Here is a 26,271-nt window from a genome sequence, read left to right as displayed (position 1 = left end):
AGGATGGGGACGCAGGATGGAGCAGCACATGACAGGTTGGGATCGCAGGATGGAGCAGCACATGACAGGATGGGGGCGCAGGATGGAGCAGCTCATGGCAGGATGGGGACGCAGGATGGAGCAGCACATGACAGGATGGAGACCATATACCAGTATAAATGCTCGCCACCCGGGCGTAGAACGGGTTCAATAGCTAATATATATATATATATATATATATATATATATATATATATATATATATATATATATATATATATATATATATAAAATATATATTTTGTTCCTCAATTTAAACCATTTTTTAACCTTTTCTTTTCCCTCATCATGTGACCACGGCTGCAGCCTCTGCTGACATCTGCTGATGTCATGTCAACTTACAGACATCCCAGATTTACCCTAGCATGACCTGTATCACACACCCTCCCTTCCTGATTGATTGGGCTGTGGACGGTGTCTCACCGCACATCACAGCCCAGTATCCGGCACGTCCTTGCAGCCAATGGAAGCCGAGGAGAGCGGGAAATCACGCTCTGGATACTGGGCTGTCTAACACCACCCATAGCCCAGTCAGTCAGGGGGGCGCATGCGACCGGGTCACACCTGGGTGAGTCGAGGAAGTCCGAAAGTTGACCTGACATCAGCGGCGGCTGCAGCTGGGGTCACGTGATGCGAACTGAGCGAGCAGTGATGGCGCCGCTCACAGGCACATAGGACAACATAAGGTATTTATCAAAATACTTTTTAAAAAAGTTTATATAGATGAGCGGAACATACATTGTAGTGCACCACCTCTTTAAGTTGAGTTTTGGAGATGACAGACCCCATTTAATGGAACATTTAATAACACTTAAATTTTTACATGAAAAAAATTGTTCTGTTCCATGTGATGTGTGGCTGGCATGCTCTTCTGTCTAGTATGTGTTTTTGGTATACTAATTTTTAGGTAAATACAATTTTTTAAGTATATGAACAGAAAACTATTGAACAAATGTTTCTCTGCAATTAATCATGGGCATATACTTTGTAGAATCTCCTAGATCAGCGAGATGGGGACGCAGAGGAAGATGCCCCCTTGCCACATGCAACACAGCTCTATGCTCCAAAGACGCTGGTACTTGTGTCACGTCTGGATCATCCAGAAGTCTTTAGGGTGAGTAACATGAATTAGCGATGTATGCTATAATTAGTTTATCCATAATATAGATGTATGTAACGTTTACACCCTTCAAGTACTCGCCGTGTTCCATGTCATTATATAGTTACGCTAGTGATATGTTTGCAGTGCTAGGAATGTGTATATAGAGATCTAGCAACATATTGCATATGTGATATTTCCCCCATACAGGACTCCCTAGGTCTGATCTACACCATTCATACGGACGGCCTCAGTGTATCCCTAGAGAATGTTGTGGGAAACCTACTAACTTGCACTGTCCCTGTCGCAGGGGGCTCCCAGGTCAGTGCTACATGAGTTACTAAGTTATCTAAATTCTTCTCATTAAAGTCAAATGAAATTATTATTTTCTGAAGGAAGCACAGCCCAGTTACATGGTGGACCGATCACATACCAGTGGCTGTCTGCTTGTGTGGACTTGTCTTGTATTCAATATATTTATTTGCGCTCCAGGTCTTTCCTTTTTTTTTGACTCCATATTAATTTTTTCCTCCCAGTCTGACGTGGAGCAGGATGGTATGGTATGCACTTCATTATAATAGCTCACACGCTGCACACAGCCTGCTTTTCCTTTACCATTATCTCTATAGAGAAAATTAAAGATCCTTTCTTTGGGTGTAAAAAAAAATAAATGAATAAATAAAATCCACAAACTCCCAAGAAAGTAAATCATGATATTTTATTTTTAACCAAAAGTAGAGAACTGGAATAATGGCTTGCTATCTTACTAAGATGCAAGCATGTAAAGGGACTGTCTTTGGACGTTAATGCCTGTCTATATGGCCTGTTGGAACATTGGACATCTTAGAGGGAAGCCCCCTGCTCTGTATAACCACCTTCTGAATTGTTACGTGGACAGTCGTTCACCTTAGTGGCTGCTATGTATTACCACATTTGTCTAGCATACACTGCTGCAGGAAAAATGTCTGTATGGCTTGTTTTTTTTCTGTGGCACTGTATATTAAAACATTTTTAAATATGCGTCAAAGTGGTCTCCGTGTTTTGTAAAAATTTGTAAAATACCCTTTTATTGACCAAGCCCTAAAGCTTATTTCACAATACATTCTGCATATATTTTTACACAGATCCATCAGTCCTGAGAAGGCCATTGTACTTACTTTGAAAATCCATGTCAGGGTTACTGTAAAATCCACAAAATAAAATACAGTACATGAGTCCTGCTAGAATTTGACAAACAAAATACTATTTTCCATTTAGTTAAGTATACTTTCATAAATTATTATACAGCCATTCTTACAATGGATTTTTAAAGTAAGCACACCAGCCTCATTAGGTCTAGAGATACTATTAAGTCCTGTATGCTGTTTATAATTTAAAATCTGGAGACTGTGAAAATCATGTAAATAACCGCATATTCTTTATTATTAAAATCAAAGGCAAATCATGCCACCAACCGTGACCAACCAAAAAAACAAAAACAAGTGTTCAACCCAATTAAAATCTATGGGTAATACTAGTAATCCCTGGATAGGAGCCTAGATACGCCCTACCTGCCAGCGGAGGTTGGCACCCTAGGGGGGAACGTTTTGGCGCCCCCGCTCCACGATGACTAGCCCTAGGGGCCCTGATAAACCCTGCAGGCACTAATGAGACCCTCTACCCACAGACTATAGGACCTCTACCGCTAGACAAGAGAATACTAACCTAAGGAACAACTAGCACCCAGAATAAACATAAAAACAATATGAACACATAACGGGCAATATCCGCTGTCGTGGATGGTATCTCTCAGCAGAACATGGTAACCACTCAGGTAGCTGGTATCAAATATAAATTCTCCCTATGTACGGGGTTAAATACATCCCCAAGGATTTTTATCTCTTGTGCCTTGGACCCTTACAATCAGGGGTCTATTTAGACTTTCAAGAAGACACACTTCATAATTCAGACACCGGGTATATGGAGCTTTACAGGTAGTGATACCAGGGTAGAGACCATACCCGCATAGCACGAGTTTGATATATAGGTCATACACCTACCACAGTTAGTTCCACTGCAAGTATACCCAATACTCCATCTGTCTATACACACCGGTGAAAATACCTCATATCCTTAAAACATAGATCGTGGAAACCATTGATACTCATCTGCATTTCAAGGAGTACCGCACACCATCTGCCCTTCTACTGTTAGCGCCTCAACGCGTTTCGCCTACTCAGGCTCATCAGGAGGCCTGATGTAATGATAATTTGTGTCACAAACAATAGCTCAATGCCGACTGATACGCACCTCCTTTTATGTCTCCCGCATAATGTGCCGTGTATTTGCGCCTCCCATCCATTTCCTGCGGCGTGTGATGTATAACAGTGTCATGCCGGGCGCCGCACTTTAGAGCGCATGTGCACGCTGGAACGCACAATTGCCATCCACCATGCACCTCGTCGGCACATATCGCTGACCGCTTCCGGTTTACTATGGAGCTGCTTCCTGTCTGGCGCATTCTCAAGCGCTCACCGAGTCTATACAGGCGGTTGCAAAGCCAACATGCAAATACTGACATCGCAGTCGCGGTACATCCTACCAGCCACGGCTCCGCCCCCTTACTTGATGCTTCCAAACAAGATACAGACTTAAAAAGTATCCTGCCTGGATACCACCAACGGGCCAAATCTTTTAAATATAAACGGGAGACACAGAGACCGGGTGCTCCATACTTGTTTCCACATACCCCCATAAAGATCAACGTCCATATCATGAGAGTTACAAGAAAGCGCTGCATACATTTACATTCTCCCATCTTCTTTCACAGCGCCATATCTCAGAGGTCTAACCCATAACACCTTCAGATGAGGGAATCCCGGGAACCTCGCGGAATTAATGAACAGGTGTCATACGCCGGTTTCCTGTAGACATACGTTGTTTTGTCTGATGTGCGTCGTTTTCTCCTCTAATGGAGAATGAGTTTACAGTATTATGGGTTCATTGACTATGCTAAATGACTTCCTAGTATTCAGAAAGTACATATATTTATATGATAATAACATCGTTTTTCCTTCTTTTGTCTGTTTCTCCATGTATGTGCCGTGCGATTTGGTGGAATCAGGGGCTTATTGCATATAGTTTACATCATATGGCGTTATTTATCGAAAGCATAGCGGCTATAAGTAGCCTGCCAAGAGAATGATCGATTATGCGACAGTAGACAGTAATTAAGCCCCTCATCTGAAGGTGTTATGGGTTAGACCTCTGAGATATGGCGCTGTGAAAGAAGATGGGAGAATGTAAATGTATGCAGCGCTTTCTTGTAACTCTCATGATATGGACGTTGATCTTTATGGGGGTATGTGGAAACAAGTATGGAGCACCCGGTCTCTGTGTCTCCTGTTTTTATATTTAAAAGATTTGGCCCGTTGGTGGTATCCAGGCAGGATACTTTTTAAGTCTGTATCTTGTCTGGAAGCATCAAGTAAGGGGGCGGAGCCGTGGCTGGTAGGATGTACCGCGACTGCGATGTCAGTATTTGCATGTTGGCTTTGCAACCGCCTGTATAGACTCGGTGAGCGCTTGAGAATGCGCCAGACAGGAAGCAGCTCCATAGTAAACCGGAAGCGGTCAGCGATATGTGCCGACGAGGTGCATGGTGGATGGCAATTGTGCGTTCCAGCGTGCACATGCGCTCTAAAGTGCGGCGCCCGGCATGACCGTTATACATCACACGCCGCAGGAAATGGATGGGAGGCGCAAATACACGGCACATTATGCGGGAGACATAAAAGGAGGTGTGTATCAGTCGGCATTGAGCTATTGTTTGTGACACAAATTATCATTACATCAGGCCTCCTGATGAGCCTGAGTAGGCGAAACGCGTTGAGGCGCTAACAGTAGAAGGGCAGATGGTGTGCGGTACTCCTTGAAATGCAGATGAGTATCAATGGTTTCCACGATCTATGTTTTAAGGATATGAGGTATTTTCACCGGTGTGTATAGACAGATGGAGTATTGGGTATACTTGCAGTGGAACTAACTGTGGTAGGTGTATGACCTATATATCAAACTCGTGCTATGCGGGTATGGTCTCTACCCTGGTATCACTACCTGTAAAGCTCCATATACCCGGTGTCTGAATTATGAAGTGTGTCTTCTTGAAAGTCTAAATAGACCCCTGATTGTAAGGGTCCAAGGCACAAGAGATAAAAATCCTTGGGGATGTATTTAACCCCATACATAGCGAGAATTTATATTTGATACCAGCTACCTGAGTGGTTACCATGTTCTGCTGAGAGATACCATCCACGACACCGGATATTGCCCGTTATGTGTTCATATTGTTTTTATGTTTATTCTGGGTGCTAGTTGTTCCCTAGGTTAGTATTCTCTTGTCTAGCGGTAGAGGTCCTATAGTCTGTGGGTAGAGGGTCTCATTAGTGCCTGCAGGGTTTATCAGGGCCCCTAGGGCTAGTCATCGTGGAGCGGTAGAGGTCCTATAGTCTGTGGGTAGAGGGTCTCATTAGTGCCTGCAGGGTTTATCAGGGCCCCTAGGGCTAGTCATCGTGGAGCGGGGGCGCCAAAATGTTCCCTCCTAGGGTGCCAACCTCCGCTGGCAGGTAGGGCGTATCTAGGCTCCTATCCAGGGATTACTAGTATTACCCATAGATTTTAATTGGGTTGAACACTTGTTTTTGTTTTTTTGGTTGGTCACGGTTGGTGGCATGATTTGCCTTTTGATTTTAATAATAAAGAATATGCGGTTATTTACATGATTTTTACTTTTGGAAACCCTGTACAAATTATCTAAATCTTTATATTTCTGGAGACTAATGTGCTTTAATGAGCAGCCAGTTCTTTAGTTTTTGCCCTCTTCACATTAAGTGCTGTATAGCCAGCAAAATAGAAGGAATCCTCTTCCATTTTCTCCTCTGGGTCCCTTGGTGCCACGGACTCTACTTCCTTCTTTCGGATTATAATTTCACTCCTTCGATTTACCAGAGCATGGAACTAAAGCCCACAACAAAGTGCCATAAATTCACAGTGCTGTACTTGAGGTGAAAAGAAAAAAAGGGGCTACATTAATTGACATAACTAAGTTTCCCCTGTGTCCAGTTCTCCACTGAGCTATGATTTGTTACATTTGTAAACTTGCAAATTCCCCCTATTCCAGCACTGTGTTCCAGATGCTTAATAGGAAACCCCAACACTTTTAGGAATCTGAGACTTTAATAGTCTAGTATATGAATCCTTGGCATTATGGATGCATCATTAATTTTGCATGCGTTTTTTTCCCCTTGCATTAGCGGTTATATTTATCACAATATTTAATACCCCTTCCTAGTAATAGATGATGCTTCCTTCTATTGCACATTGTCACCTGTCGAGTATTACATATGTTAAAAATAATTATACCCATGTTCAATTTTTCCAATGTCTCAAGTAAAAGAAGCTTTATTTCTGAATTTGGGATTCTTTTCCAATTCGTGTTATTTTGGGGTGGGGGTGAACCTTTCCTTTTTTTTTTCTTTTCTTTTTTTTTTTTAAATCACATAGTTTTTATTAAAGCATATGACACGCCAGTAACAGTCTGACACCATTTCCAGACAGGTACAATGAATACAAAACCGATTAGTACATTTTCATATTATGAAACCAACTCGCTGAGCCTTTCCTCTCTCTGCTGCACTTTTCATACTACCGCTTCTTATCTTCATGTACACTGGCATGTGCCTGGCCACGATGTGTCTGCGATGTTAGAGTGGGCTCTTCTCAAGCTTGACAGCCCTATTCATAATTTTGTGTTTGGCACAGAGGGTATGATGACATTTATGCTGGTGATCTCGAGACTGTGCTTAGTAATTGGTAAGAACTGAGCAATTGAATAGTATTGTTATTAAAGGCCAACTAATAAAAATAAGTGGCGGTGATCCCTTCCATGGGTATGTCAACACAGTCACAGTCCTTTACATTTTTGGAGCGTAAAAGGCCTACTGGGTAATTTGTCACGTGAGGAGATGAGCACATTCTGCAAACACAATGTGGCTGGTTAGTTGCCTAAACTTTTGTAGTTGACCTTAACCTCTTCACTCCCTCAGTTATGCACTCCTGTCACAATTTAGTCACCTTGTCCTCCATTGCAATCTGCCACTCTAATTTGCTGGAACTGAATTTTCACCTACACTTATTTACCTGGGATCCCACTGTATTACTGACTAGTAAAGCTTCTGCTTCACATCTGAATATTTCTGTCTGATCTCTGTAGAGAACCATATCTCTGGGAGCAGGGGACCGCCAAGTGATCCAGACCCCAATATGTGATTCTCTACCTATCAGCAACTGTAGTGTAGCCCTGTTATTCCGACAGCTTGGTAAGTAGCCACATGGCAGTCTCTTACTTGTTTTACTTTTTCTTGTTTAACTTTTTGCTTTTAATATTTCTGCTTTCCAGGTATCACCAATGTGTTGTGCCTGTTCTGTGCAGCTCTCACCGAGCACAAGATCTTGTTCCTTTCCCGGAGTTACCATCGCCTGACTGAAGCCTGCAGAGCTCTCCTGGCTATAATGTTTCCTCTCAGATACAGGTAGAATTTTTATTGGAGATGGACAATGAAAGTCCCACTTGCCTAATGCTCCTTTTTCTATATATCGTCTGGTAAAGCCATGTTCCTACTACTTTAATACTAATGTCCCACTACTCCATCACCTACAATTCAGTGGTTAAAATAAAACCGTAGCTTAGTCTTTGCCATACTTTTCATATCTTCTAATGACTGGGCTTAGTAACAAGTAGTTTTTTTCTTGTTTTTTTTTTTAATTGTGTTCCATGAACTTGTGCATTAGCTAAACCGCCATTAATGTTATTGGAGTTGTCCTGCACATAAAACATGATCGCTAGTGGTCTCCAGTGGTGGTGTGACCACGACAGCTCACAAAACAGGGGTCCGATGCCTCTTATTGGAATTGATTGGCTGTCATTATCTATGAGGAACGTAACCGAGTATGTGTTATATTTGGTAGCATCAAATACAAGGACAGTGCACAGGAGCAATGGCTACTCTCTTCATACCATGGGCACAGGACTCCCTTTCTCATGATCTTTGAGCTCTCCAATAATAGACCATAAATAATTCTAAAAGTTTGTTAACTCTCCTTACAAAGATAGCAGGTCATTTTTGTCACAGATCTAACATAAGAAAATGTAAAAAAAAATTGCTGTTTTTTATTTTTTTCCCCCAATTTTACCCAGAAATATTTTTTCCCATTTTCCAGCCTGACCTTAATAAACAACAACAACAAAAAAAAAAGTTATGTCTCTTGAAAATTAGTTTTCAAGGGGGAACAATATTTGTGTTATGCTGAAGTCAGATATAGAATTGCAAGAAAAATGAGGTGGTAATGTCGAAGCATCTAAGTAACATGTCCTGCTTTACATGGACTAAACAATTTTGATATGTTCCTTTTAAATTTTGATATAGAAGTCATGACATTTCTTGTAGACCTCCTGCAATCTCAATGGTTTGCCGCCGCCTTATTCTTTTTCAGTTTCACGTATGTGCCCATTCTCCCTGCTCAGCTTCTTGAGGTTCTGAGCACACCAACGCCATTCATTATTGGTGTAAATGCTCTCTTTCGGGCAGAGACCCAAGACCTGGTAAGAATATGTCATGAATTTATTAGCCTTGCTTTACTGCATGCCAGAACACAATTTTCAAGCTAATAATCCATTTTGTAAAGGTTTAACACATTAAATTCTTTCTGACTTCTCTGGTAATAGTTTACAAGTTTGCAATTGGGAATTGTAAGTGTTACTCGAACCCCAATCTTTCTACTTCAGTGATTCTATTGAAAAAATGTACAGTCTTTTCAGTCATGTCTGTAAAGATAAGTGGCCAAAAGGGACGTTCACCATGTCAATTAAATCATGATATTAAATTATCTGTTAAACTCGTGCAGTATTCTCCACTGCTCCAGAAATTTGGGAAGTTCTTCCTGTTCTCTTAAGAGAATTGATCTCAGATGTGAAGAAATGCTGCATACAGAATCGGCTAATTGCTCTTCAATGAAGTTGTCTACCTACTTTGCTTGATTTATAATATGACCTCAATCATTTCTTCCAATTTTTTCTTTTTCCATAGCTTGATGTAATAATTGCAGATTTAGATGGTGGCACTGTAACTATCCCTGAGTGTGTCCAGATTCCACTTCTGCCAGAGCCATTGGTCCATCACACACAAGATGCCTTGTCACTGGTGAGAATCTTGCAATACAACTGTGGAACACTGATTAGCTTGGTCTTTTTATTTTTTATTTACTTTTACTTCTTAGTATCATTTATGCCTTGAGAACCGCTTTAGCATGTTCATTTGACATATTCTTCATGTTTTATATTTTTGAATGAGATGCTATATTGAAATGTTTTCTAAATGCAAATGATGTATTTATTGGTGTAATGGATCTGTCTTCAGAATATAGAAGTATGTTCTAATAATACGTCTGGTAATTAGACTGAAGAGCACCAGCATATTGTGACAATTGGATTAGAAGTAGAAGGATTGTAGCTAGCACAAATACAAAATTAATTATAACCCTATACTTATATATTTCCCAAAAGCAGACTTCCGAGAAAAAGCCTGATGGTAATTATAGGACTTATCAGGGATTTTTTCCCCCCCCCCGCTATAGGTGGGATGCTAATTACTTGCTTGTTCTGCCGACCGCTGATCTCTCTTGTCTGAGTGGTCACAGAACCTGGCTGTGACTTTCACACTTCTGTGATGTCCTGTCTTCAGAGCAATTCCTGCTCATCCGCACTGCTCTGTCGACAGGGCGTCACTGCCCACATCATGATATTTGACAGCTGCTTCCCCAGCACACTGAGTTAGTGCAATTTTACATTGCATGAGCTAGCACATCATCCTGCACTGACTTTGGCAGCGGGGAGCCAGCTGTCAGTCACCTTGTCGGTAATGCCCATTGAAATAGAGTGAAAAGGGAGCTGCTCTGTCAACTTGTTGTCACAGGAGGCAGAAGAATCATGACCAGGAGCGGTTCTGTCACCATACTGAAACGGGAGAGATTAGTGCGTGGCAGAACAGACAGATCATTAGCCTCTACCTCCATTGTAGAAAAATAAATTCCCACGTAAACTCATTCAGAAATTTTATATATATGTATATATAAATATATAATAAAAGCCAGAATAATAAGATTATGAGCACTATTCCAATGATGGTCCAACTAAACACAAGCCGGATGGAATAGCATGCCGCTGCAAGATGCTGTGGTAGCCATGCTGGTTCAGTATGCCTTCAATTTTGAATAAATCCCCAACAGTGTCACCAGCAAAGCACCCCCACACCATCACAGCTCCTCCTCCTTGCTTCATGGTGGGAACCAGGCATGTAGAGTCCATCCGTTCACCTTTTCTGCGTCACACAAAGAACAAGGTGGTTGGAACCAAAGATTTCAAATTTGGACTCCTCAGACCAAAGCACAGATTTCCACTGGTCTAATGTCCATTCCTTGTGTTCTTTAGCTCAAACAAGTCTCTTCTGCTTGTTGCCTGTCCTTAGCAGTGTTTTCCTAGCAGCTATTTTACCATGAAGGCCTGCTGCACAAAGTCTCCTCTTAACAGTTGTTGTAGAGATGTGTCTGCTGCTAGAACTCTGTGTGGCATTGACCTGGTCTCTAATCTGAGCTGCTGTTAACCTGCGATTTCTGAGGCTGGTGACTCGGATAAACTTATCCTCAGAAGCAGAGGTGACTCTTAGTCTTCCTTTCCTGGGTCTGTCCTCATATGAGTCAGTTTCTTTGTAGCGCTTGATGGTTTTTGCAACTGCACTTGGGGACACTTTCAAAGTTTTCCCAATTTTTCGGACTGGCTGACCTTCATTTCTTAAAGTAATGATGGGCACTCGTTTTTCTTTACTTAGCTGCTTTTTTCTTGCCATAATACAAATTCAAACAGTCTATTCAGTAGGACTATCAGCTGTGTATCCTCCAGACATCTGCACAACACAACTGATGGTCCCAACCCCATTTATAAGGCAAAAAATCACACTTATTAAACCTGACAGGGCACACCTGTGAAGTGAAAACCATTCCCGGAGATTACCTCTTGAAGCTCATCAAGAGAATGCCAAGAGTGTGCAAAGCAGTCATCAAAGCAAAAGGTGGCTACTTTGAAGAATCTAGAATATAAGACATATGTTCAGTTGTTTCACACTTTTTTGTTAAGTATATAATTCCACATGTGTTAATTCATAGTTTTAATGCCTTCAGTGTGAATGTACAATTTTCATAGTCATGAAAATACAGAAAAATCTTTGAATGAGAAGGTGTGTCCAAAATTTTGGTCTGTACTGTATGCAATTGCTCTACTTCTTACCCTTTAGTATATTAGCAATAATAATAATAATAATAATTTTATTTATATAGCGCCAACATATTCCGCAGCGCTTTACAAATTATAGAGGGGACTTGTACAGACAATAAACATTACAGCATAACAGAAATACAGTTCAAAACAGATACCAGGAGGAGTGAGGGCCTGCTCGCAAGCTTACAAACTATGGGGAAAAGGGGAGACACGAGAGGTGGATGGTAACAATTGCTTTAGTTATTCGGACCAGCTATAGTGTAAGGCTCAGGTGTTCATGTAAAGCTGCATGAACCAGTTACCTGCCTAAGTATGTAGCAGTACAGACACAGAGGGCTAATACTGCATAAAGTGTATGAGAACATGATGCGAGGAACCTTTTTTTTTTTTTTTTTTATTATAAATAGGCCACACAGGGATCGTTAGGTTAATGCATTGAGGCGGTAGGCCAGTCTGAACAAATGAGTTTTTAGGGCACGCTTAAAACTGTGGGGATTGGGGATTAATCGTATTAACCTAGGTAGTGCATTCCAAAGAATCGGTGCAGCACGTGTAAAGTCTTGGAGACGGGAGTGGGAGGTTCTGATTATTGAGGATGCTAACCTGAGGTCATTAGCGGAGCGGAGGGCACGGGTAGGGTGGTAGACTGATACCAGGGAGGAGATGTAGGGTGGTGCTGAGCCATGGAGTGCTTTGTGGATGAGGGTAGTAGTTTTGTACTGGATTCTGGAGTGGATGGGTAGCCAGTGTAATGACTGGCACAGGGTAGAGGCATCGGTGAGTATAAATCAGTAGCAATCGGAGAGTATAAATAACTACTGACTAAGAGGGGTAATAACATATGAAGAGTTCCTGTATTGCCGCCTTTGGATTCTGTGGAGGGTTAAGCCCACCTTATGATTTGTCCCGGCTGAGCGGTAATGTGTTCTGTAGGAGAATGACGCTGCTAGACTCCCCTGACAGCGGCTTATATACCAGAGCAAAATAGGTTCAGCCATTGGAAATTTGATGTGCTGGTATTCTCCTGTCCCCTGACATCATATGTTGGGTAATTGGAAGATACATATTTACAAGGCTGTCAGCCGATATCTGTGGGTCTAGTGGACGGTAATCTAATGAGTATGGGGTCCTTTAGAAATAGGATAGCGGGCTGTGATCTTTCCTCTTAAGGTGAACCTGCCAGATCCCACATGCCCTCTAACCCAACAGCATTTGTTCATTTATTGCTAAATTCCCCGCCTAACCATTCCTTTAACCTGTTAATCACCCAAACACAGATTTAAAAAAAACAAAAAAAACAACACACAAAGTATTTATTAGCTGTTTTTCTTATGCAAATTAGTTATTTGACTAGTCAATGGGGCATTAGTTTCCACAGACTAGTCGTCCTTCTTTGCATGATATCAATCGCCTGAGGGCATGATAACGTTATTTGCAAGAGCCAGGATTGCGCCTCTCAATCCGGGTGTACGTTTCCCGACTTAGGCGCACTGTGCATGACTGAAAGTGCAGAAGATGTACATGAGCCGCCTTCTGCGCTTCTCGTCTTCCGCTGTGCGCAAATCATAACATCATGCCCACAGACGTGATAACATGCAAAGACGGACGACTAGTCTGGGGAAAACAGTGCCACATCGACTAGTGAAAGGACTACTTTTTGTAAGACAAACTGCTTATAAATCCTTTTTTTTTTTTCAAACATGTTTAGGTGACAGGATAAAGGGTTGGTTAGGCAGGGAATTTATCATTAAATTCAGAAATGTTAAGGGGTTGGAGGACATAGGGGGCCTGACGGGTTCCCCTTAATGTCGTTTGCAGCTTCCCTCCACAGGAAGTAAATCTTTGTGCTGCTTTTGGTATATTATGCTTGTTATTATTTAAAAACTAAAATTTAATGATACCAAGATATGAATTCCAGTCCTGATATTAATGACATATTGCCTGTGTGCTTGGCAGGGTCACATGAGCTTTATTTTCTAATTGTAGAATGAGAGACTCGTGAATAACCCAACTTGATTGATTCGTATTTGAGCTTTATTCTGAGATATGAACTTTTAATTAAATTTCCTGCATTTTATTTCTCATACTTTTTAAGCAGTGGAGTTTGTGTTCTTAATTTATGGGAAGGGGAAATCAAGTCCCTTCCAGACATGGCTCCAGCAGATAAAATTTAGGAGCATTTATGGATGTATTTCAGATCCAAAGACAGGAGAGTTATAAGAATTCAGTGTGTATTGTTTGCTAATATGCAGAAAATAAAAAGTCTTAACCCAACTTACCTATTTTGAAAAAAACGGACATTGTAAAACTTACTGTTCTATTACTACAGATTTGTACTTTTTTGTGGTTTATTTATCTTGTTTATTTACATTGATTGAAAATGCCTTAAACCTTTTACGTAGCCCTTTGCCAGTTGTATAATTTGCTTTTAACTGCTTCACTGTTTCCTCAGGTTTTAGACCCTGCTTTACAGATTGCTGATTTGGCATTCCCTCCTTCTTCTATCACAACGTCCACTCTTCGAATGCAGGTAAGTACCAGTGTTTCTCAGTGTTCCTAAGTACTTTTTTCCATATCCGCTACACACCAGATACTCCTCCCCCAAGGTGATCATACACACTGCTTCCTATCCTATATTAAATTCACCGAATGAGGGCATTAATTCAATGGGATACACACATCATAAATAGGACTTGGTTGCAGAGAGTGCCTTTTAATATGTCATTAAAAAAATCTGTATTTTGAGCACACAGCTTGCAAAAAACAGTTTCCTAACTAAAGCACTACATTTTTGTTTGGGGAATTGTGATCTTGGGATTGGGAGAGGAAGTTCTCTCCCTTGGTTTTAACAGCAGACCGTATACTACCAGTCCCAGTTGTGGGGGTCCGATATGAAGTCTTTATGGTAGCTATTTAGAATTAAAGTATATAAATACATTTTATAAATTTTCCGGACTTTGTCACTGTACAACCCATATAAATGCACATTGTAAATCCCGATGAATATGTTTGCATGCATTTTTCGTGCTGAACATCTTCTGAAGTGTGAAGAATATAATCGCCATTCTCTTATACAATTGTATTTGTAATGCAAAGTGACCTATGTCTTGTTGTGCAGAAGTGTATTGAGATGCTCTGAATCTTTATTTTTATTTGTTTTTCTGTATTATAGGATATGGAAGTTCGCGCTGTATTTCTTCGCCTTTTTGCTCAAGTCTTGCAAGGATATCGTTGTTGTCTTCAACTGATAAGAGTTCACCCAGAGCCTGTCATACGGTTTCATAAGGTTGGTTCACTCCCATTTTTTTTCACTTTAAAATGCCAAATACATGTATCGTTTTGTGACTAATGTTTTGCATTAACAAATATGTATTTTCCAGGCTTCTTTTTTGGGTCAGCGTGGGCTAGTGGAAGATGATTTTCTAACCAAGGTTCTTGAAGGCATGGCATTTGCAGGATTTGTGACGGAGAGAGGTCCACCATACAGATCACTGGATTTATTTGATGAGGTAGACACTGAATTGCATAGAACACTTGTATTCCCAGTAAATGATAGATTTGTGACCACATCCATTTCCTTCTGACTTGTGTATTTTATGTGTCTTCTCGACAGCTGGTTGCTTACGATGTGCACAAAATACAATACGAGGAGGGAACTCAAAAGTACCTTGTGAAGCACGTGCAAGAACTGGCCGAGAAGCTCTATAGAAATGTACGCTTTGAGAGGTTGAGTTAGCAATTTGAGTGCCGAAGTGTCTTTTTGAATATTGTGAGGTTGAGCCATTATACTAATTCTATTATACTGAAAGTTGATTTTACATTTTCAAGTTTGTTTCTGGTCTACAAACGAGAATCCAATCTGTACTGCAACTTTTTCTGGCTTGATTGACATATTTCCAGCCACTGTAGGTCATAAACAGCTTCTGCCAGAGAGATGTCAGTCAAGCCAGAAAGGGTCGGGTTTAAAGAGGATATCCGGGACTTTAGAAAGAAAGGTATGTAGTTGATAACTGAGGCAACTACATATCTGTTGTACCCAGCGCCTGTCATTGACCACTTCTACCAGGGATTCAGCTACTCCTTGTCAACAGAGCAGCAGTTTCTCTTCCTGTTGACAGGGTGGGACTACTAGTGTCATACTTATTGACAGCCGGCTTCTATTGCCTAATTGGGGAAGCCAGCTTTTAATCAGTATACCACTAGTCACCCCGCAACACACACACCAGTCCCGCCTTAGGGCACGAGAATCTCATTATCACAGAACTGAAAATAAAGATTAAGAAACAACCACAAGACAGATTTCATCAACCAAGTTATCATTTTAATCAGTATAACGGCGCCGACCTGACACTGTCTGTAGGTTACTGTGCACAATCCTGCTGACAGGTTCCCTTTAATGAATTTGACACGTCTTTTACTCCAAGATTGGTGTAATGTGAGCGCACGCTTCGCCAGCTTTAATAAATTGGCCCCTATCCATTTATGTAATTCATATTGGTGGTTTACGGGCAGTAAAAAAGTGCTGTCAGGTTCCCTTTAAGCATTGTCACCATACGATTTCAATCACAAAGTAATATTTCTCTCTGCAATGTGGGATGTTGGCTCAGAATGACATGGGCCATCCTGATTTCCTCTAGTGTCAGTCTTTATTTAGGCATCTTCATTAAACACTTAACGAGGATCACTTGCTCCTAAAGTTCTTCAAATTATAGCAATTTTATGCTTCCACTAACTTTATTATCGATAAAAATTCACTTTTTTCTGTAGAAACGTCTGTCTGCAGACAGAAGCTTTGGTAACTCCCAAATCATAGAATATCTGTAGTCTCTTACCCTCTTACACATTTGCAACCCCTGATTCCTATAAACTCCCCATTTATCGCAAAGGAGAGTTAGGACAGTTCTGCAAAGAACGGAAGCTTGGTAAGGGTTTTGAAGAAGTTGTCCCTTGATACCCTGTCCAGATGACATCGATATGAGAGACATGATGACTAGTGATGAGCGAGTGTGCTTGTTACTCGGGATTTCCGAGGATCTTGGGCGTGCTCGTAGATTGTTTTTTGTCTCCACAGCTGCATGATTTGTGGCTGCTTGACAGCCTGAATACATGTGGGAATTCTCGAACAAACAGGCAATCCCTGCATGTGTTCGGGCTGTCTAGCGGCTGCAAATCATGCAGCTGCGGGGACTCAAACATAATCTATGAGCGTGCCCAAGATACTCGGAGAACACCCAAGCATGCTCGGAAAACCCGAGAAATGAGCACACTTGCTCATCACTAAGGGTGACATGAGAAATATTTTGATAGAAATTTCCTCCGTTTAAAACTAAGAACAGAAGAAGCTGCAGACTGTGCGCTATGCAGAAGCTTTCATGTTACCTGCAGCACGCAAACCTCAGCGTGCTGCCACTAGTTTCATATCACAGGAAACAAGTAGCAAATTAGACAATATTTAGCGATGATATCAGGATATGCAGAGCTGTGAGATTTGCAGTTTTCACTGAGTCTTGGGCACTTCCTTCCTAAGACTTATTGTTTTTTGACATCAGACCTCATGATTGCACTTACAATTGTACTTTGCTTCAAAAGCAAGTGACAACAATGCTCTTGTTTGGTCGAGATGGCTGTCAAAATGCAAGTTCCCTAAGAACAGATTTTATGAAAACTGTTGAAGGAAAGAGCACAAATAGTGTCATATCTGAGAAGGTTAAAAGGTTAATCCATAGGATTGCACTCACCAGATGACGCGGAGTTGAAGCTTTGAAAGGATTCGTTGCAGCAGATCCACGGGTCCAGGAAGGACCAGTCATTAGATACAGATAGGGATAATTGTGGTAAATGTATTTATTAGTACCTGTGGCTTTATTATTGTACGCGTTTCGGTGTTCAAGACTCCATCAGGAAACTCCACAGGAACAACTTCACCACAATTATCCCAATCTGTATCTAAGAACAGATTTATGATGGCTAGTGATACAGTTCATTAGTTTAAATGTCCCATTCTTGTGTTAGCACATTTATTTTCTTAATTCATGAGTTTCTTTATATTTTGAAATGTAATTAATCTATGTCTGTGTAAGTGCTTAAACTAAGCTTCTGAGTGTTTTTCTTGGTTAGGGACGAACATTTGTTTTTTATTCATTTATTCTAACCAGTGAAACATTATACAAACCTTTTTTCTTCTAGGAGAACCCTTATCCTGCTGTTAGTATGCATAAAGTTCAGCGACCAACAGAAGGCAGTTACTTGAGATCTCAGCATAAGATCTTCCCTCTCCTGGATGAAAGCAGCATTCAGTGGATCTTGGATCAGGCTGCTGCCAAGCTACAGAATGCACCTCCTGCTGTTAGGTCGGAGAAGAAGTGCATGGTGCCTCCAGGGCCACCTATTGGTTTGTGTTTTCATTCATTTTTAAAAGTTCACTAGCACAATATTTTCTATTTTCCATACATTTTTTTTTTCATTTACTGTATGTAGTCGAGTATAAGCCGACCCGAGTATAAGCCAAGGCACCTACTTTTGCCACAAAAAACTGGGTAAGCTTATTGACTGACTCGAGTATAAGCCGGGAATGCATTGTCCCCTCATCCCTATCGTAGTATGCATGGCTCCCCAGTCCCTCTTATTGTATGCATGGCTCCCCAGTCCTGTCATTGTATGCATGGCTCCCCAGTCCCTGTCATTGTATGCATGGCTCCCCAGTCCCTGTCATTGTATGCATGGCTCCCCAGTCCCTGTGACTGTATGCATGGCTCCCCAGTCCCTGTGACTGTATGCATGGCTCCCCAGTCCCTGTGACTGTATGCATGGCTCCCCAGTCCCTGTCACTGTATGCATGGCTCCCCGGTCCCTGTCACTGTATGCATGGCTCCCCGGTCACTGTCACTGTATGCATGGCTCCCCGGTCACTGTCACTGTATGCATGGCTCCCCGGTCCCTGTCACTGTATGCATGGCTCCCTGGTCCCTGTCACTGTATGCATGGCTCCCCGGTCCCTGTCACTGTATGCATGGCTCCCCGGTCCCTGTCACTGTATGCATGGCTCCCCGGTCCCTGTCACTGTATGCATGGCTCCCCGGTTCCTGTCACTGTATGCATGGCTCCCCGGTCCCTGTCACTGTATGCATGGCTCCCCGGTCCCTGTCACTGTATGCATGGCTCCCCGGTCCCTGTCACTGTATGCATGGCTCCCCGGTCCCTGTCACTGTATGCATGGCTCCCCGGTCCCTGTCACTGTATGCATGGCTCCCCGGTCCCTGTCACTGTATGCATGGCTCCCCGGTCCCTGTCACTGTATGCATGGCTCCCCGGTCCCTGTCACTGTATGCATGGCTCCCCGGTCCCTGTCACTGTATGCATGGCTCCCCGGTCCCTGTCACTGTATGCATGGCTCCCCGGTCCCCGTCACTGTATGCATGGCTCCCCGGTCCCCGTCACTGTATGCATGGCTCCCCGGTCCCCGTCACTGTATGCATGGCTCCCCGGTCCCCGTCACTGTATGCATGGCTCCCCGGTCCCCGTCACTGTATGCATGGCTCCCCGGTCCCCGTCACTGTATGCATGGCTCCCCGGTCCCCGTCACTGTATGCATGGCTCCCCGGTCCCCGTCACTGTATGCATGGCTCCCCGGTCCCCGTCACTGTATGCATGGCTCCCCGGTCCCCGTCACTGTATGCATGGCTCCCCGGTCCCCGTCACTGTATGCATGGCTCCCCGGTCCCCGTCACTGTATGCATGGCTCCCCGGTCCCCGTCACTGTATGCATGGCTCCCCGGTCCCCGTCACTGTATGCATGGCTCCCCGGTCCCCGTCACTGTATGCATGGCTCCCCGGTCCCCGTCACTGTATGCATGGCTCCCCGGTCCCCGTCACTGTATGCATGGCTCCCCGGTCCCCGTCACTGTATGCATGGCTCCCCGGTCCCCGTCACTGTATGCATGGCTCCCCGGTCCCCGTCACTGTATGCATGGCTCCCCGGTCCCCGTCACTGTATGCATGGCTCCCCGGTCCCCGTCACTGTATGCATGGCTCCCCGGTCCCCGTCACTGTATGCATGGCTCCCCGGTCCCCGTCACTGTATGCATGGCTCCCCGGTCCCCGTCACTGTATGCATGGCTCCCCGGTCCCCGTCACTGTATGCATGGCTCCCCGGTCCCCGTCACTGTATGCATGGCTCCCCGGTCCCCGTCACTGTATGCATGGCTCCCCGGTCCCCGTCACTGTATGCATGGCTCCCCGGTCCCCGTCACTGTATGCATGGCTCCCCGGTCCCCGTCACTGTATGCATGGCTCCCCGGTCCCCGTCACTGTATGCATGGCTCCCCGGTCCCCGTCACTGTATGCATGGCTCCCCGGTCCCCGTCACTGTATGCATGGCTCCCCGGTCCCCGTCACTGTATGCATGGCTCCCCGGTCCCCGTCACTGTATGCATGGCTCCCCGGTCCCCGTCACTGTATGCATGGCTCCCCGGTCCCCGTCACTGTATGCATGGCTCCCCGGTCCCCGTCACTGTATGCATGGCTCCCCGGTCCCCGTCACTGTATGCATGGCTCCCCGGTCCCCGTCACTGTATGCATGGCTCCCCGGTCCCCGTCACTGTATGCATGGCTCCCCGGTCCCCGTCACTGTATGCATGGCTCCCCGGTCCCCGTCACTGTATGCATGGCTCCCCGGTCCCCGTCACTGTATGCATGGCTCCCCGGTCCCCGTCACTGTATGCATGGCTCCCCGGTCCCCGTCACTGTATGCATGGCTCCCCGGTCCCCGTCACTGTATGCATGGCTCCCCGGTCCCCGTCACTGTATGCATGGCTCCCCGGTCCCCGTCACTGTATGCATGGCTCCCCGGTCCCCGTCACTGTATGCATGGCTCCCCGGTCCCCGTCACTGTATGCATGGCTCCCCGGTCCCCGTCACTGTATGCATGGCTCCCCGGTCCCCGTCACTGTATGCATGGCTCCCCGGTCCCCGTCACTGTATGCATGGCTCCCCGGTCCCCGTCACTGTATGCATGGCTCCCCGGTCCCCGTCACTGTATGCATGGCTCCCCGGTCCCCTTCACTGTATGCATGGCTCCCCGGTCCCCGTCACTGTATGCATGGCTCCCCGTCACTGTATGCATGGCTCCCCGGTCCCCGTCACTGTGTGCTCGGCTCCCCGGTCCCCGTCCTCGTGTGCTCGGCTCCCCGGTCCCTGTCCTGGTGTGCGTGGCTCCTTATCCTCTTATCCCTATGTATAATTCCTGTTAAATGAAAAAAAACAAAACATCTTATTTACTTGCCTGCGCGCCCTCGCTGGCACTGCATCTTGTTCCGACTTCCAGCAGCTGTTCTAGTGATCACGTGGCCCTGATCATTAAGTTAATGAATATGCGTGCCACGCCTATTGGAGTGGAGAGGCGTGCATATTTATTACCTTAATGAGCAGGGCCACGTGATCGCTTGGCTGGAGCAGCTGCAGTAGCTGGCAGCCAGAACGAGATGCAGTGCCAGCACTGAGGGCGCACTGGTAGGTGAGTATGAAAAATGCTGGAAGCCGGCGGCTGGCACTGTGCGCTATTACAGCAGTGGCACAGGCTATAGCCACAGCCGCCGGCTTCTGCCCGCTGCTCCCCCTCCCTCACCTGCTTTCTGGGACCATGACTCGTGTATAAGCCAAGGGAGGAAGAACAATAAAACGTGCGTTGGTGCAACTGGGACACCAAGGTTACAAGCCATTCATTTTGTAAGTGCCCATTTTCACATTTTTTCATCTATGTTTAAAACAGAATTAATGTAGAAAAGCCGCGGAGACACCATCACGTGTTTCTCAACGCAAGCAATGAATAGCCAGGTCTTTCACCGGGAAGGAACAACCACGGGAAGGGCAGCATCCAAAAAGGGCAGAAACAAGTGATGGTGTCTCCGCGGTGATGGATGTTTTGATCTCCCCGAGGTCATTCATCCTTATGTTTATAGTCCTTTTACTAGGCACTGCTCCTAATAGCCAGTTTCTTACTCCACACTGATGAGGGGCAAATCCAAAATACTTTTTGGATGCTGCCCTTCCCGTGGTTGTTCCTTCCCGGGGAAAGACCTGGCTATTTATTGCTTGCGTTGAGAAACACGTGATGGTGTCTCCACGGCTTTTCTACGTGCATTTGCATATTTCCCATAAGGGATGGGGGCAGTGTTCTGGATCACTGCGTTGAGAAACACGTGATGGTGTCTCCGCGGTGTTGGATGTTTTGATCTCCCCGTCATTCATCCTTATGTTTATAAAACAGAATTAAGTCCTATTATGATTTGATATACTTATACTCTTTGAGAGTGCTAGTGACTCACTGCAAATACGCTCACACATGGCACTCACACTACTAATCCAGAGACTTACCGTATTTTCTCTTTGTAAGATGCTCCGTATTATAAGACGCACCCCAAATTTTGAGGAGAAGAATATTAATTTTTTTTTTTTTTAAATAAATTGGTGGTGCTTTTTATAATCCATGCGTCTTATTGCTTATCGGGGGTTGTGGCTGCGGTGAAGAGGGGACCCAGGGTCGCTGCTGGAGGAGGCAGGAGTGGAGCGTTGCTGCAGGCTGGGATGAGGGGGTGTGCAGGTGCCCTGTGCTGCAGGGGTGTCTCCGGTGCTGCGGGGGGCTTTGCAGACATTTTGTGAAAGGCCAGAGCCCCCAGCAGTTCGTCCATGCTTTCCTGTGCATTGGACTTCGGAAAAAATGGCCGCCGGGAGGCGGAGCATGTGCCGATGGAGATATTGGGACCAAGATCTCAAGAGATGAGATCTTGGCGCTGAAATCTCATCTCCCGAGATCTTGGTGCCAAGATCTCTATCTGTGCTTGAGCCGCCTCCCGGCGGCCATTTTCCCAGAGTCTGTCACACAGGAAAGGTCGGACGAGCTGCCGGGGGGCTCTGGCAGAGTCCACCGCAGCATCAGAGACTCCAGCATCACCCTGGGCAGCAGCAGATACCCTGGACAGCGGCGGCGGACACCCCCCTCATCCCAGCCTGTAACGGTAAGTGGTATATCTGCTTTTTTTGCCCATTCCCCCCCCCCCCCCCCAAATTTGGGGGAAATAAAGTGCGTCTTACAAAGCGAAAAATACGGTATATAACAGGATCCACTGCAACCATCGGCTGTATTTAATTTTGTACTAACTTTTCTGGTGGTACCATGATACCTTGATTAATATTGCAATTTGCACTTTGCATTTATATTCATATCCTGAGTGCAATCTGATTAAATTATTGGTTATAGGATTAAATATTTATTTTTATTCATTATTTTTTGGGACCATTCATTGCTTGTTTATTCTATTACCTGTATCTGATTGTTGATCAATTACGTGGCACTATTTGTAACTTTGGTCACTATATTCTGGAATGTAGCAGACTTTTTACTTCACTTCTTCTAATTTATAATCTAATAAATATATGTTTTATTTGGATTATACTCGGCTAGTGTTGGTTTTATCATCTCCTTCATATGTAGTGTTATTCAGGAATGTTGAGTTCTCTTGTCTCTTACTTTTAACTGGGCATTTTTGTGTTAAATAGACTTTTGTTTGGTAGAAGTGGGCGACCAAAGTAACTTTTCTGATCCCATTGATGTTTGTGTTTTGTAGCAGCAATTGTGGAGCGGAACGGCAGTGCTCTGGCTAATAGCAATAGGCGGCTAGAAGTTGTGAGGAACTGTATTTCTTACATCTTCGAGAACAAAATGCTAGAGGCCAAAAAGGTAGGAGTCCTCTTTTTTTTTTTTTTTTTTCTGATCTACCCATTACCTGTATTATTGGCTGATCTGTTTCTGATTTATGTAAAATGTTCTTAAAGGGATTGTACCAAGGAAGTCAACTATCCGGCAGTTAGATGATAATGTGCTGATCAATGAGGTTCTCTCAATAGTCACTGACTCCTTCCAGTCCAAAAACAGAATATCAGGTGGATCCAATGTTGAAACCTGAAGGAATCAGCAGTTTAGTTAATTTATGTTATAGATAATGTGTGATAATTTAAACAGGATGTTCGGAATAACTTATATTCAATTATAAATGTATCAGACATAGAAACTAGCAAACATGCCAATACTGTCTTTGTTGACAGGCTGCAGCAGTGACATCATGGCTACAGCACACTTGACTGCTGCAACCAGTCATTGGGCTCTGCAGCTCTGCTGATGTAGAGGACACAAACCGCTGATCTCAGCAACTGGCTGCAGTGGTCGAGTATGCTGTCGTTTTGACATCACAGCTGCATCCAGTCAACAAAGACTGGAGCAGCCGCAGATATGCAGCGCTGAGCTGAGTGACTGTGAGTAATGGCGTGTTTGGGATTTTCTATGTCTGCAAGCTTATTCCCAAATAAAACTGTATCTTGGATAACTAATTTAGGAAAACCATAAATCTAGACATGCCAGAAATAGAGATCAGTGTCAATCTGGGTGTCGAGGACCCCAGCTAATTACTGGAAGGAAAGGGACATAAGTAATAACTGTTCTAATTGTGGAGTATAAACGTTCTATTTTTTTACATTGATCAGGTAATTTCTTTCTGCTGTCCAAACTAAATATATGTGAACAGTTAATAGCTGGTAAGATTCCTTATTTACAGTGCATGTAGTCTGCAATAATAGAAATCATGTGAAGATTTAGGCTGTGTGCACACTTAGCAGATTTTTTGCGTTTTTTTCGTGGTTTTTCACTATAAAAACGCTATAAAACCGCGAAAAAAAACGCTCACATTAAGCATCCTATTTAATAGAATACAATCCGCATTTTTTGTGCACATGCTGCATTTTTTTCCTGAGCTGATTCGCATTCCAGAAAAAAACGCAGCATGTTCATTAAATTTGCGGAATCGCGGGGATTCCGCACACCTAGGAATGCATTGATCTGCTTACTTCCCGCATGGGGCTGTGCACACCATGCGGGAAGTAAGCAGATCATGTGCGGTTGGTACCCAGGGTGGAGGAGAGGAGACTCTCCTCCACGGACTGGGCACCATGTAATTGTTAAAAAAAAAAAAAAAAATTAAAATAAAAAAATCGTGATATACTCACCTTCGATGGCCCCGGAGTCTTCCTGCCCCTCAGCGCTGCACGCGGCCGCTTCTGTTCCTGTAGATGGTGTGTGAAGGACCTGCGATGACGTTGCGGTCACATGACTCATCGAAGGTCCTGCACACACACACCATCTATAGGAACGGAAGCCGCTGAGGAGATCGGCTGTTTGCTGTAGGTGAGTATAACCATTTTTTTTAAATATTTTAATTATGTTTAACATTCTATCTTTACTATTGATGCGGCATAGGCTGCATCAATAGTAAAAAGTTGGTCACACTTGTGAAACACTGTTTGACAAGTGTGACTGACCTGTCAATCAGTTTTTCAAGCGATGCTACAGATCGCTTGCAAAACGCTAGTTTTCTGCGGGCATATGCATGCCAATTCCGCATGTGATATACCCGCGGCAGGAGGCGCAGAATTGTCGCGGAAATTTCCGCGGCAATTCTGCAACGTGTGCACTTAGCCTAAATGAGACAACGTAGTAATATTTTAATAGTAGCGCTGCCTGTAATTCCCCAGAGGTCTGTATTATTTAGTTTGTCATTGAGCAGTGGAAGAAACATGTTATGATTTAAATGTCAATGTTTAACAAAACCAGCACTTGTAAATCTATTAATGGGTAATTTTGTAGAAGTAGTTTATAAAAAGCATCATGTAGAGAATGTGTGATGAGAAGTTTTGTCCTGTTTAAAAGTTCAATACTTTAGAAAACAGTAATTTCACATGAAATTACTGTACTAGGGGCTCATATGTTCTGTTCCTTTCTCATTTAACCCCTTTATCCCCCAAGGGTGTTTGCACGTTAATGACCAGGCCAATTTTTGCAATTCTCACCAGTGTCACTTTATGTGCTAATAACTCTGCAACGCCTCAACAGATCTTACTGTTTTTTTCCTGTTATACTTCATGATCGTGGTAAAATGTCTTCGATATAATTCGTGTTTATTTGTGAAAAAAAAACAAACAAATTTGACGACCATTTAAAAAAAAGTTGCAATTTTTTTAAACTTTAAATTCTTATATCCTTAAATCGGAGAGATATGTCACAAATAATGGTTAATAAATAACATTTCCCACATGTCTACTTTTGATAGGAAGTTCTAAGGGTTAAAAGTTGACCAGCGATTTCTCAATTTTCCAACCAAATTAACAAAACCATTTTTTTTAGTGACTACCTCACATTTGAAGTGACTTTGGGTATTTTCTATTATATAGACCCCTCAAAGGTGACACCATTCTAAAAACTGCACAAAAATTGCTGAAATTAATAGCCGATGCCATGTTCCAATTGGAGAGCCCCTGATGTGCCTAAACAATGGAAACTCCTCAAAAGTGACCCCAGTTTTTGGAAACTAGACCCCTCAAGGAATGTACAGTGTGTACGGAAAGTATTCATACCCCTTCAAATGTTTCATTCTGTTTCATTGCAGCCATTTGGTAAATTAAAAAAAAAATCTCAATGTATACTCTGCACCCCATGTTGACTGAAAAAAAAACACAAGTGTAGTAACCCTTTGCTCAGTATTGAGTAGAAGCACACTTTTGAGCTAGTACATCCATGAGTCTTCTTGGGAATGATGTAACTAGTTTTTCACACCTGGATTTGGGCATCCTTGGCCATTCTTCCTTGCAGATCCTCTCCAGTTCAGTCATTTTGGATGGTGAACGTTGGTGGACAGCCATTTTCAGGTCTCTCCAGAGATGCTCA

General features: G+C 43.6%; 1 protein-coding gene across 7 annotated transcripts in view; it reads left to right on the top strand.

Annotated features, from left to right (window-relative positions):
* Positions 1-26,271, top strand: part of SBF1 (SET binding factor 1) — a 260,258-nt gene that overhangs the window by 84,279 nt on the left and 149,708 nt on the right. For 4 of the 7 annotated variants that reach the window (XM_069765473.1, XM_069765469.1, XM_069765470.1 and 1 more), the window contains exons 4-16: positions 1,031-1,153; positions 1,349-1,459; positions 1,675-1,698; positions 7,389-7,494; positions 7,575-7,707; positions 8,669-8,777; positions 9,262-9,375; positions 13,957-14,034; positions 14,677-14,790; positions 14,885-15,013; positions 15,118-15,216; positions 17,691-17,895; positions 23,126-23,238. In XM_069765473.1, coding sequence (XP_069621574.1) covers positions 1,031-1,153; positions 1,349-1,459; positions 1,675-1,698; positions 7,389-7,494; positions 7,575-7,707; positions 8,669-8,777; positions 9,262-9,375; positions 13,957-14,034; positions 14,677-14,790; positions 14,885-15,013; positions 15,118-15,216; positions 17,691-17,895; positions 23,126-23,238 — 1,458 coding nt within the window. The remainder of the gene's footprint in view (positions 1-1,030; positions 1,154-1,348; positions 1,460-1,674; positions 1,699-7,388; positions 7,495-7,574; positions 7,708-8,668; positions 8,778-9,261; positions 9,376-13,956; positions 14,035-14,676; positions 14,791-14,884; positions 15,014-15,117; positions 15,217-17,690; positions 17,896-23,125; positions 23,239-26,271) is intronic. The other 3 variants (XM_069765474.1, XM_069765471.1, XM_069765468.1) reach the window with 1 other exon arrangement.

Source organism: Ranitomeya imitator, chromosome 4 (genome assembly GCF_032444005.1).
Source record: "Ranitomeya imitator isolate aRanImi1 chromosome 4, aRanImi1.pri, whole genome shotgun sequence".
Classification (NCBI taxonomy): Eukaryota; Metazoa; Chordata; class Amphibia; order Anura; family Dendrobatidae; genus Ranitomeya; species Ranitomeya imitator.
Note: the sequence above shows the minus strand (reverse complement) of the source record. Positions and strands in the feature narration are given on the sequence as shown.